The sequence below is a fragment of the Cervus elaphus genome, chromosome 4, assembly GCF_910594005.1.
Source record: "Cervus elaphus chromosome 4, mCerEla1.1, whole genome shotgun sequence".
Classification (NCBI taxonomy): domain Eukaryota; kingdom Metazoa; phylum Chordata; class Mammalia; order Artiodactyla; family Cervidae; genus Cervus; species Cervus elaphus.
In genome coordinates this window covers 35,095,037-35,107,354 of record NC_057818.1, presented here as the reverse complement: position 1 = coordinate 35,107,354, position 12,318 = coordinate 35,095,037, and the positions used below count along the sequence as shown (strand labels likewise).

General features: G+C 45.3%; 1 protein-coding gene across 1 annotated transcript in view; it reads left to right on the top strand.

Annotated features, from left to right (window-relative positions):
* Nucleotides 1–2,901: 2,901 nt before the first annotated feature.
* The window catches only part of CMTM4 (CKLF like MARVEL transmembrane domain containing 4), a 73,090-nt gene continuing 63,673 nt past the window's right edge, over nucleotides 2,902–12,318 (top strand). Inside the window, exon 1 of the mRNA XM_043898677.1 lies at nucleotides 2,902–3,325. Coding sequence (XP_043754612.1) covers nucleotides 3,140–3,325 — 186 coding nt within the window. The 5' untranslated portion in view covers nucleotides 2,902–3,139. The remainder of the gene's footprint in view (nucleotides 3,326–12,318) is intronic.

Genomic DNA, 12,318 nt, shown 5'->3' with positions numbered 1-12,318 from the left:
ATAAGTCATCATACGCAGTTGATACTCCAGCTGGAATCAGACTTCTAAATAGGCGTCATTTTTCCTCAGGATATGGAATGATTTACTCCATTCCCTTGTACTTCCCTAAGTTGCTTTTGAAAGGTCTGATGCCTTTCTCTTTCTTTCTTGATGCTTTTCCGATTCCTGATCCTTTATAATGAAATCTGCTCGTTGTCTGGAACCTTGAGGCTCTTCTTTTTGCCTCAGTGATCTTGATGTATCTGATGCTGGTCCATGTTGATTCATTGTGCTGGGCACTGATGGGTCCTTTAAATCCAAAACTCATATCCTTCGGCTCTGTAAACATGTTCCTGAATTATTATTTTTTGTTTTCTTCCCTCCATATTCTCTGTTCTAACTTTATGAGAGTCTTATTATTCTATTAGTCTCTTTTCTCTCATTTTCCACCTCTTTGTCTTTTGATTCTTTTTCCTGTGAGATTTTCTTTAACTCATCAGTTCAGTTCAGTCGCTCAGTTGTGTCCCACTCTTTGTGACCCCATGAATCGCAGCACGCCAGGCCTCCCTGTCCATCACCAACTCCCGGAGTTTACTCAAACTCATGTCCATTGAGTCGGTGATGCCATCCAGCCATCTCATCCTCTGTCGTCCCCTTCTCCTCCTGCCCCCAATCCCTCCCAGCATCAGGGTCTTTTCCAATGAGTCAACTCTTTGCATGAGGTGGCCAAAGTATTGGAGTTTCAGCTTCAGCATCAGTCCTTCCAATGAACACCCAGGACTGATCTCCTTGCAATCCAAGGGACTCTCAAGAGTCTTCTCCAACACCACAGTTCAAAAGCATCAATTCTTAGGCGCTCAGCTTTCTTTGCAGTGCAACTTTCACATCCATACATGACCACTGGAAAAACCATAGCCTTGACTAGACAGACCTTTGTTGGCAAAGTAATGCTTTAACTCATAATGAATTAAAATTTGTTTTGCTTTCATATTATTTAATATCCAAGACACAAATACATATAATTTTTAATATGGTACCCCCTACCCTCAACTGTGCCTAGTGTTCCCTAGCTAAGGGACACTCTGTCTTACCTTCTCTAGAGAAAAAAGTTCTAGTTGTGGGGGATGAGCAAGGGAGAGGATCCAGGAATCCATTTGCTTCTTAAAAGACTTTCAGTTAAGGTCTTCTTTTAGTTTGTTTTTTAGATTTCTGCTTTCACCCCCACTTCTAGATGTGCTTGGTGATGTCATGATTCCCAAGCGTTTTTTCCTGTGATATGACCTAGGTTGCATTTCAGCCTTCCCCTGTACCAGCTTAGGGTTTAGCTTTCTTGGATCTGCTAAGTCAGTTACCACTTGCCCCTTTGCTCTTCTGCTTCCAACATTTTGTTGCCATTTTCTCCTCTCTCATTCTTTGTCCCTGTGGTTTTATGCCTTTAAAACATAAATCCGTGTAACTGTCATTTCACTGGGATGTGGGAAGAAAGCAGAGGCCAAAGCCTGCATCCAGTCATTCACCTTGTCTTTCACTGGCAATCTCCAGGTCTTAACATATCCTTTAGCATAGAAGTGCCCAATAAATATTTGTTGGTTGAATAGAGTGTTAGAGTCCTTGTCTTTCCCATCTTTGGTAACCAAAAGGTGAGAGCTGTTTAAATTGAGATCTCCTTAGTTACGGCATTTACTGCTTCTCACTTCACAACCTCATCTGAAATATATACTAGTCAATGGACATGAGTTTGGGTAGACTCTGGGAGTTGGTGATGGACAGGGAGGCCTGGCGTGCTGCGGTTCATGGGGTCACAAAGAGTCAGACATGACTGAGCAACTGAACTGAACTGAACTGAACAACGTGTAGTGAAAAAAAATTGGACATGAGCCGGCTCTGCCCACCAACTGTGTGGCCTGGGACTACCAGTCTGAAACCTTACTTGAGTCTTCTGTAAAATGGGAATAACACTTTCAAGTGTCTTCCTCGGTGCTCAGAGCATGATAAGCTCTAGATATTTGAGGTGTGGAAGGGTTTGATACCAAAGCGACAATTCTTAGAAAGTCAGTGTTTTACTTAAGCTCAAAATTAGCCTTCACACTTGAATTGCAAATTGGCCCCTAATTAATGCCCTTCAGTGTAAAAAATCTGTGTTTTACTTGCCTTGATGATTAGACAGAGATGGCAAAACCTTTGCATCTAAGAGAGGAAACTAATGTTCGTCACCAAGGGTCTCCTATGGGCAAGCGGCCACTCCTCGGTCAGGCAGGTGGACCCAGAACGTACACTGGGAGTTATTCACCAATCTTACTGTGTGTCTGTCTTGCAGACCCAGTACTAAACGACCCCCCTCACTCACTCACCCTGATTTCTCCTCACTCGTGTCCCTGACCTCAGAACCGGTTTGTTGCCCGGTGTGGGAGCCCAGACACTGTGCCCCCTCTTGTCAGTCAAACAGTCCAAGTCAAGTCCACCCGGGACTTCTTACTGTTCTCAGCACTGAGGCCGCACATCTTGGCCTTCACCAGAAAGTCCTCTAGCCTACTTCCTCCAGGGGAGAAACTGAGGCAGCGCCCTGAGAAAGCAACACCGTGCCCCTCTAGGCCCACCTCAACCCTCCGACAGCCCCCACTGTCCCGGGTCCCCACAATCCCCAGTCTCCTGGACCCCTGCCTTCCCACGCCGTGATGGCCTGACGCGCAGCCGCGGCCCGGGCCCCCGCACGGGCAGGTGAGGGCGGGGCCGGAGTTCCCGGCGCCCCGCCCCCAGCCCGGTCTGGCTAGAGGCCCCGCCTCTCCGAGGCCCCGCGGCGCGGGCCGTCGCCTCCCCTCGCGGGAGCCGCCGAGCAGAGCGCCGCCGAGCGGCCAGCGGGCGGGCGCTCGCTCCGCCCCCTCCCGGCCCGCCGCGCCGGCTCCCGCCTCCTTCTCTCTCCACTCGCTCCCGCCTCCCTCCCTTTCCGCTGCTGAGGCGGCGGGAGCCGAGCCCGAGCGGACCGAACCGCGGCCGCAGCGGGGCGGCGGGTGCAGAGGCGGCGGCGGCGCTGGTGCGGGAAGTCAGTCTGTCGTCGTCTCCGTCGGCAGCGGCGGCGGCGGCAATGCGGCGGCCCTGCTGAGCCCGCCAGCTCCGGGCGCCGGGAGCCAGCCGCGCGAGGCGGCTTGGGCCGGGCGGCAGCATGCGGAGCGGCGAGGAGCTGGACGGCTTCGAGGGCGAGGCCTCGAGCACCTCCATGATCTCGGGCGCCAGCAGCCCGTACCAGCCCACCACCGAGCCGGTGAGCCAGCGCCGCGGGCTGGCCGGCCTGCGCTGCGACCCCGACTACCTGCGCGGCGCGCTCGGCTGCCTCAAGGTCGCCCAAGTGGTAGGTGCCGGGCGGGGCCCCAGGTGCGGGCGGGCGGCCTAGCCGCGCGCCTTCTCTCGCTGCTCCCGCTTCAGGGGGCGCAGGCCCGGCCGGCCTCCACCGCGCCCCGGGCTTCCCATCTCCCGACTCCTTGCGCCCCCTCTTCTAGCCGGATCCCCGGGCCTCCCTCCCTTCTCCCCTGGGGACCCCACCTTTCCGACCCCTGCCGTCTCAGGTGTGCGCCTTCTACCTGAACACCTGCCCCCGGGCCTACCTGTCCACGCCAACCTTCGCTATAGCGGGCCTCTTTCACTGTTGGACTTGGTGGTGCGCGGAACCCGGCGGGGGTCACGCCTTCCCCTGGGTGCTGCTGGTCGTAGCAATAACTTGTGTTAGGTTTTCGGGGGCCGCACGTCCTCCACTCCTCCGGACCGTCCTCGTTTGTCTCTGCTTCCACTACTGGGGAAGATTTCTTCCCCCGGTGCCCAGCAGAGTGCTGAGCATATGGTAGACGCTCAGATAAATGTTGGTTGAATGGAGGCATGTAGTCTAGAAGCATTGAGGGAGCCCGACTCTGCCCGCAGAGTCTCCAGTTTATATTGCAGAGGTTTTGATTCCTTCTAATTAGCCCAGAAGATAGAACCGGCATCTCTGAATCCTCCGCCCCAGCACGGTGGCTGGCATTGCCCAATTGGTACCCAGAGTTAAATCACTGCGGGAGGGCAGCCAGTTTTGGAGGTAATAGAAACAGAGAACTTTCTGTTGGGCTTGTCTATGGTAGAGCTCATTCCTCAGAATACTTATTTTTAGCTTCCAGGGCGTTCAGGGCAGGGTCCTGTCCCCTCTGCCCCTCTTTTGTGGGTTTCTAACGAGCCTGTTTGGTTGGTTGCTTAGCTCTGATGTGGATGGACCATGCTCGGGTTGGGACAAAACTGTGTCCCGGTATTCCCTGACACAGGTAGGCCTTCCTCTGGGGCCGCTTAGCAAAACTTCATTGACTTCTTAGCTAGAGAAGCCATTTGCACGGACCTGCACGGTATATGCATTTTGTTTATTCCAAGCATTGGTCTCCTTGTGCTTACTTGAGCACGTCGGTAAAGGTTCCTTGGGAATTATTTAACGTGACTATCCTTTCAATAAAGGTTTGTAAATTGCAGAATCATAGAAAAATGTTTTATCTTTCTTTTGGGTGAAAGGCTTGTTCTGCTGATTGTGAGATGGTAGTTTTTGAAGGGCTCTCAGGAAAGACAAACGGAGCAGGTTATTCCTCTCTAGAATTTTAAACTGACCTTATCTGGTAAACTGGAATGTTCTCAGAGATATATTGGTTCTGGACTTAGGCACTGCTGTTAGTAAAGAGAATGGAGAAGGTGGGGGAGGTGCCATTTAGAAGAGGCAGCTAGCTGATGTTTGAGTACAACACAGATAATCACAAATGAATAAAGGCTGGGAGAAAGGGAACTTGGACCCAGGTGGAATTTAGGGATCCTGTTAAGTACCTGGCTTTGTTCACTCTGGACTTTTGAAAGTAAATAGACCTTGCCACTTAAGGGATCTGGTAAAAGAATGAAATCCAGTAGTTTGTATAGAATGTTAGCTACCACCTCATTGCTGGAATTTGGTCACCTAAGGCCATAAATGGAAGCCAATGATAAATGGTATTTATCATTGCCTTTTTGTAAGGTGCTATTTTTAGTAGAACTTTGCTTTTCATCTAGAAGAACTTTGGTGTCCAGCTCCTAAAATCTCCACTAACTCTTGCCTCTAGAATTTAAACAGTGAGAGGTTGTGTTATATGTGGGTGAGTGAAGGACAGGGATCTGCTTGAAGGGTGTGGCAACATGAAATAGTCTCCCATGCATTTAGCTTTTCAGCCTTGATTGAAAAATCAGGGTTTTTAGGGGAAAAACCCCTCCATAAAACTCTAAGAAATTGGACTCTTGACTTAAACTGAAAAAGAAAACAAGAGTCGTTATGAAGATTTTTTTTTTGGCTGCCCCATATAGCATGTGGGGTCTTAGTTCCCTGACCAGGGATCGAACCCATCTCTCCTGCCTTGGAAGCATTGGAAGCTTGGAGTCCTATTCACTGGACCACCAGAGAAGTCCCTGAAGATATTTCTAAGATGTTGCAATATCCCATCAAGAAATATTTTAATATAAGTTCTAATTCTGTGGCTTTTGTGAAAAATTTGATTTTTTAAAATTTTGTATTAGTCTTTAGAGACATTTTTTTGTGGTCTGTGGCTTATTGCTACCTGTAGGTCCTTGCTACAAGTGTGGTCGGCAGTACTCCTAGCACCTAAGAGCTTGTTAGAATTGCAGAATCATAGGCTTCACCTCAGACCTTATGAATCATAATCTACAGTTTAGCAAGATTCGCCAGGAGTTCTCTTGCACGTTAGAGTTTGAGACTTACCTTTCTGTAATCATTTTTAGTATTAAAACTTTATACCCGTGTATATGTGCTCAGTTGTGTCCGACTCTTCATGACCCCATGGACTGTAGCCCGCCAGGCTCCTCTGTCTATGGAATTTTCCAGGCAAGAGTACTGGAGCGAGTTGCCATTTCCTTCTCCAGGGGATCTTCCTGACCCAGGGATCAGACGTTTCTTGCATCTCCTACATTGGCAGGCGGGTTCTTTATCAGCTGAACCACCAGGGAAGCTCTATATCATTTTAGCGTTAAAACTTTATATACAGGTACTGGCAATCAGAATCGTAAATAGTCAGCATCAAGGCTGGGGTTCTTCTGTAAAATGAGCCTATACTTTCCTCAGAGGATTAAGAGAATGAGGTAATACGTAGAAATTAGGACCTGGCTTATTAGGCGCTTAGTGTATAATAAAACGTTAGCTGTCACTGTTGCTAATTAATTAAAGAAACTTGATGAAAATGCCACCCCAAAATTATAATTAAATTTTTTAAAAAATAAACTTTCACCAGCTCTCTGGTCCCTCTTTTAAAAAAAGTTTTATTTATTTGTTTTTGGTTGCACTGGGTCTTGGTTGCTCTGCAAGGTATTGCTCTGGTTGCCATGCGCGGGGGCTACCCTTCATTGGTTGGGGAACATGGGCTCTAGAGCACATGGGCTTAGTTGCTCCGCAGCACGTGAAACTTCCCAGACCAGAGATCCAGCTTGTGTTCCCTGAATTGGCAGGCAGATTCTTATCCACTGCGCCACCAGGGAAGTCCTAAAATTACATATTTGAACTAAAGATAGCTTACTTCCTAGTGATTTAAAAGTTAAATTGATCTTTGAAGTGGAATGTTATTTGATCGTAAAACTAATCTGAAATAGTATGGAAATTAATCAGTGCATTTTCATAGTTTATATCTTTTAAAAATACAGCTCATACCTGTTTCTTCGTTGGGGAGAATATCTCAAACAATGTAAATGTACTTTTTGTGGGAAAACAGTTGGTTTAAGCTATAGATTTAAATACCTTCTTCTTCCTTTTGGATGTGGATTCTGTGAGTGCTTATTGGTTTTTAGCTCCCACACATCATTTAATGAAATAGTTAATGTTTATTTATTGTTTATTTGTTTATTGTTCTGATTTTTTTTTCTCAAGCACACTTGGTTGAAGGCAAAATTTTGCTCTTGTGATGGGAAAGGGGTACCACGATGTTAGGACAGTGTCAGAAAAGCACCGGCCTTCAGTGGGACAACTTTCTGAGTAATAACAACAGCAGGCATCGTTAATGAATGCTTACTCTTGCCACTTTTATGGATGAGAACATTAGCGGTACAGAGGTTGTGACTCCTTTAAGGTCTTGTGTCTAGTGGTTGGTGAAACTGGGATTTGAACCCAGGCAGTATGCTCTTTAGGCTTCCCAGGTGGTACTAGTGGTAAAGAACCTGCCTGACAATGCAGGAGACATAAGAGATGCAGGTTTGACCCCTGGGTCGGGAAGATCCCCTGGAGGAGGGCATGGCAGCCCAGTCCAGTATTCTTGCCTGGAGAATCCCATGGACAGAGGAGTCTGGCAGGCTGTAGTCCATAGTGTTGCACAGAGTCAAACACGACTGAAGTGACTTAGCATGTATGCTCATGTATCCTTTACTGCCTCTTTAACACATGACTTTGAGTTGTTCCACTCAACAGGACAGATCTTGAGTCCAGGGACATTTCTGTGGTCTTTGGTCCACCCTTTTGGGCGACTTTTGGGTGACCTTTTGGCTGACTTTTACATGCTGAAATGAGACACTTTACAAGGGTTTTGATTTCTCTGTGGCCATTGTGCCGTCCCTAGGTGAGCAGTTCCTGTGTGGTGTTCTGTTCCTCAGCCATTAGTCTTGCTCACTTTCTGCAGTGAGGGGATGGGCCTTGTCAAAAGAGCCAAGATCAGAATCAGCATTTAAGTTCCTAAAACACCCCTCAGTGAGCTCTTTTGCATCACATTCCTTTCTTTCTTAGTTTTCTTCTTTCCTTCTCTCTCTCCTTTCTCTCTCTCTCTCTCTCTCTCTTCCTTCCTTTCTTACAACACTTGTATTAATGTTTTTGGGCTGTGCTGCCCAGCTTGAGGGATGTTACTTCCCCAACCAGGGCTGGAACCTGTGCCATCTGCAGTGGAAGTGCGAAGTCTTAACCACTGGACCATCTGGAAAGTCCCTGAACCCCTTTCTGAAGTCCCTCCCATGCCTGATTGACCTTCTGACCTTGCATTGCATTTGTCTAGGACTGTTTTTTAAAACAAAGTTGGATAGTAGGTGATGTTTAAATTCAGACTTTAGCTCTGCTGATCGCCTTGAAATCTCTTAATCCCTTTGTGTTTGGGCTTCTCCCATAGTAGAACGTGAGTAGTAATGACTGAACGTTTGGGGAATTTTAAGAACTAAAGGGGTTAATGTTTGCAGGTGCTTTCTTCAGTAACTCAAGGACCACTGTGAGTATTTGCATTTCAGGGTTGGGTAATAATGTATCTTTTATTTGATGGAAACTGTGTCAGTTTTTCATCCCAGGCTGGGGAGTACAGTTCCTGCTTCCTTGACTATACTGAAGCAGGGCGGGGATGTGCAGAGAATGGCAGGTGAAATAGTTTCACTGCATGAGATTCTCACATGTACCTTAAGGTGAGAATAGTTAGAATAGTTTTCTTTCCCCTTGGGAATTTTGTTATCTTTGAAAGTTGTGTTCCTGCTCAAAAATTTGGAGTCAAAGAAATTCTAGCAGAAAATCGAAGATTAAAACCATTCATAAGTTTTTATGATGCTTAAAATAGTAAAATTATCATTCAAGGCCTCAGAAAAATGTCTAGGACACATCTGTTTTATAAAACCAGACAAAGACAGTTCAAGAAAAGAACACTCCAGACCAGTCATCCTCATGAACACAGGCACAAAAATTCTCAACAAAATACGAGGAAATAGAATCCAGCAATGTTATGTAAAAAGAATAGTACACCACAATCATTGTGGTTTGTCCCAGGAACAAAAGGCTGGTTCAGTTTTCCAAAATCAGGAGATATAATCCACCATACTAACAGTTTAAAGGGCAAAATACACTTGATTATGTCAGTGCATGCAGTAAAAAAAAACTTTTGACAAAATTCAGCATTCATTCATGATAAATGTTGCCAAGCAAACCCAGAAAAGGGCATCTGCCAGAAATCTACAGCTGACATACTTGGTGGTGAGAGAATGCTTTCCCCTTAAGATGGGGAGCAAGGCAATGAAGTCTGTTCTCACCACTGCTATTCCACATCCTACTGGAAGTGCTAGCCAGTGCAGGAAAAGTAAATAGAAGGCATTCAGATTGGAAAGAAAGAACAACTGTCCTTATTTGCAGATGGCATGATTGTCTATATAGACAATCCCATGGGAATCCATAAAAAGAAAAGCTCCAAGGACTAATGTGTGAGTTAGCAAGGTCAACACAGAAAAATCAATCATATTTTTATATCCTAGCAATAAATCACTGGAAGCTGAAATTGGTGGGGGGGTGGTGGGGGGAAGCAACCCATGTCAGTTATGATAGCTCTGAAAAGAATGAAGTAGGTCTAAATCTAACAAAACACATACAGGATCTGAAAACTATGAAACACTGAAGGAGGAAATCAAAGACTACCGATATAAGTGGGAAGACATATTCATGAATTGGAAGACTCAATATAGTTACTAAAATATTTTGTCTCCACAAATCGATCTGTAGGTTTAACATAATCCCAAAAGCCCAGCAAGGTTGGTTTTTTTTTTTTAAGAGACAAGATGATTCTAAAATTGATATGGAAAGTCAGGTTAACCAGGCAGAGGCGTGGTGAAGGATTGCTTTCCAGGGCAGAGGACACAGCACAACAGGAAGAGAGAATGTGGAGTTTAGGGGTGTGTGCAGGGGGAAGGGGGATGAGGAGGGGGTCTGAAAGTACCGACTTTATGTCTCTTACCACCACAGGACTTTGGGCAGTTGCTTGTTCACTTCAGGCCACAAGCAGGTCTCCTGATTTGTAAATCGAAGCTGATCAGAGTGCTGCTGGCACGGCAGCCGTGAGCCTTCTGTACAAAGTCCTCAGCAGCGTGTCTCACACACAGAAGTCACATGAGCCCGTTGGCACTGTGACGTATCTCTGACATGGTCCCAGTTGGGAAACTGGGTGACCAAGAGTCAGGGTGGAAGGGAGACTTGTTTTTCACTGTATGACTCTTCATCCTTTTGTACATCACATGCAAATGTCTTCTATTCAAAACTTCCCAGGGCGCCAGCTGTCACTGGCTCCACCTCAGGATAGATTAGCCTTAAAGCTGTTGTACCAATCATAATCTTTAGTTAACCTCTTATTACTTTCCTTACTTTGTAATTTGGAGGCCCTTGGGGAGAGTGATATCAACAATACAGACATCTTGAAGAAACTTGAAGTTTAAGAAGTTTTTCGGTCTATCTTCCTGTTTAAAAAAAAGCCTTCTGTATAATAGCAGGTGCTTAATAAATTTGCTGATGCTAATGGGAAAACTTCTTCCACTTGAAAGGAATTTACCCTATAGCATGGTGACTGTAGTTAATAAAACTGTATTGCAATTGTATTGCAATTGAAAGTTGCTAAGAGAATAGATCTGATAGGCTCTCATCACAGGAAAAATTTTTTTGACTATGTATAATGATGCATGTTACATAAGACCTGTTGTGCTGATCATGTGGTGATGTCTACATCATTATTGATACAAATATTTGTATATAGAGATATTGAATTATTTTGTTGTACACCCTAGTATAATGTTACATGCCAGGTAAATCTCAATGAAAAAAAAAAAAAAAGCCATTGTAACTTAGAAAGAAATTAGGGAAAAAAATCTTAGGCAATGAAAAGAATTTTGGAATTTTTCCCTTCCGAAGACTGCATAAGATCCCCTGATCATGGTTTCCCCTGATCATTGTTCCCAATTTTTTGCTAAAAGGAAGGATCCTTCAGTAAATGTCCGGCATTCTTCTTTTGAATTGTTACTATTTTGTTGTTGTTGTTAAATTTCAAGGAGTACTTCTACTAGATCAAAGGGCAATATCATTACATTTCTGAACACTTTTTAAAAAAATTATGAACTTGGTCATACAACATACCTAAAGGTCTCAGTTTACTCCGAGTTATCAATGTGCTTATTCACAAGAACCTCCAGTGGGAAATGGTGAGCTCGGTAAGACCTTCAGGACTCCTCCTGGGTCCCAGGACCAAATTAATTCTCAATTGACAGCTCTGGAAGACCTTTGTTCTTTCTTTCTTTAAAAAAAAAAAAAAAAAAGTCCTTTCAGTTTTGTTGACATATGTGTGTGAGTGGACTCTCAGTCGTGTCCTGACTCTTTGTGACCCTGTGGACTGTAGTCTGCCAGGCTCCTCTGTCCCTAGGATTTTTCAGGCAAGAACATACCGGAGTGGGTTGATTTATTGAGATATACTTAACATAAACACTGTAAGTTTAAGGTATACAGCTTAATGATTTAATTTACATACATCATGAAATGGTTACCACAGTTAACTTTAATGAACAGCCATCTCATATAGATAAAAATTAAAGAAATAGAGGACTTCCCAGTAGTTAAGACTCTGTGCTTCCACTGCAGTGGGCATAGGTTCAATCCCTGATACAGGAACTAAGAGCCCACACGCCATGTGGCACAGTAAAAAAAAAAAAAAAGAAGAAATAGAAAAAAACTTTTTTGCCTTGTGACTAGAAGAACTCTTAGAATTTACTCTCTTGACAACTTTCGTACATAACAATAGCGTTGTTAATTATACTTACCATATTGTACATAACATTCCTAGTGCTTGTTTATCTTGTAACTAGAAGTTTGTACCTTCCCTGCCTTCATTCCTCTCCTTCTTCCATCTCTGGTAGCCACAATTCTGATCTCTTTTTCTATGAGTTTAATTTTGAAGTATAATTGACCTACAAACCTGTGTTGGGGCTTCCCAGGTGGCCCTACTGGTAAAGAACCCCCCTGCCAATGCAGCAGACGTAAGAGACACGGATTCAGTCCCTGGGTCGGGAAGACCCCCTGGAGGAGGGCATGGCAACCCACTCCAGTATTCTTGCCTGAAGAATCCCATGGACAGAGGAACCCGGCGGGCTACTGTCCGTGGGATCGCAAAGAGTTCGACACAACTGAAGTGACTTGGCGCGTACACACTGTTGCTGCTGCTGCTAAGTCACTTCAGTCATGTCCGACTGTGTGTGACCCCAGCAGCCCACCAGGCTCCGCCGTCCCTGGGTTAGTTCCTGTTATATACAAGATAGAGTTTGGTATTTCTGTACATTTCGAAATTATCATTATAAAAAAAAACAAAATTATCACTATGGTGACTTTTTTTCTTAATTAGAAAGTTATAGGAGCCTTTCCCATGTCAAGGCACTTCAGAGGACGCTTAGAGGGGTCAAGGGGTCAGGTGTACATGCCCTGTCAGATCCAAGAGGCTTCTCCTGGTAGAATGAATGGGTACTTTCCTGCATGCTGGGGAGAGGCATATTCCAGCCTCTGGAATTAGTGCTGCGTTTACCTGAGCTCCAGCACAGGTAATGGAGTGTGTG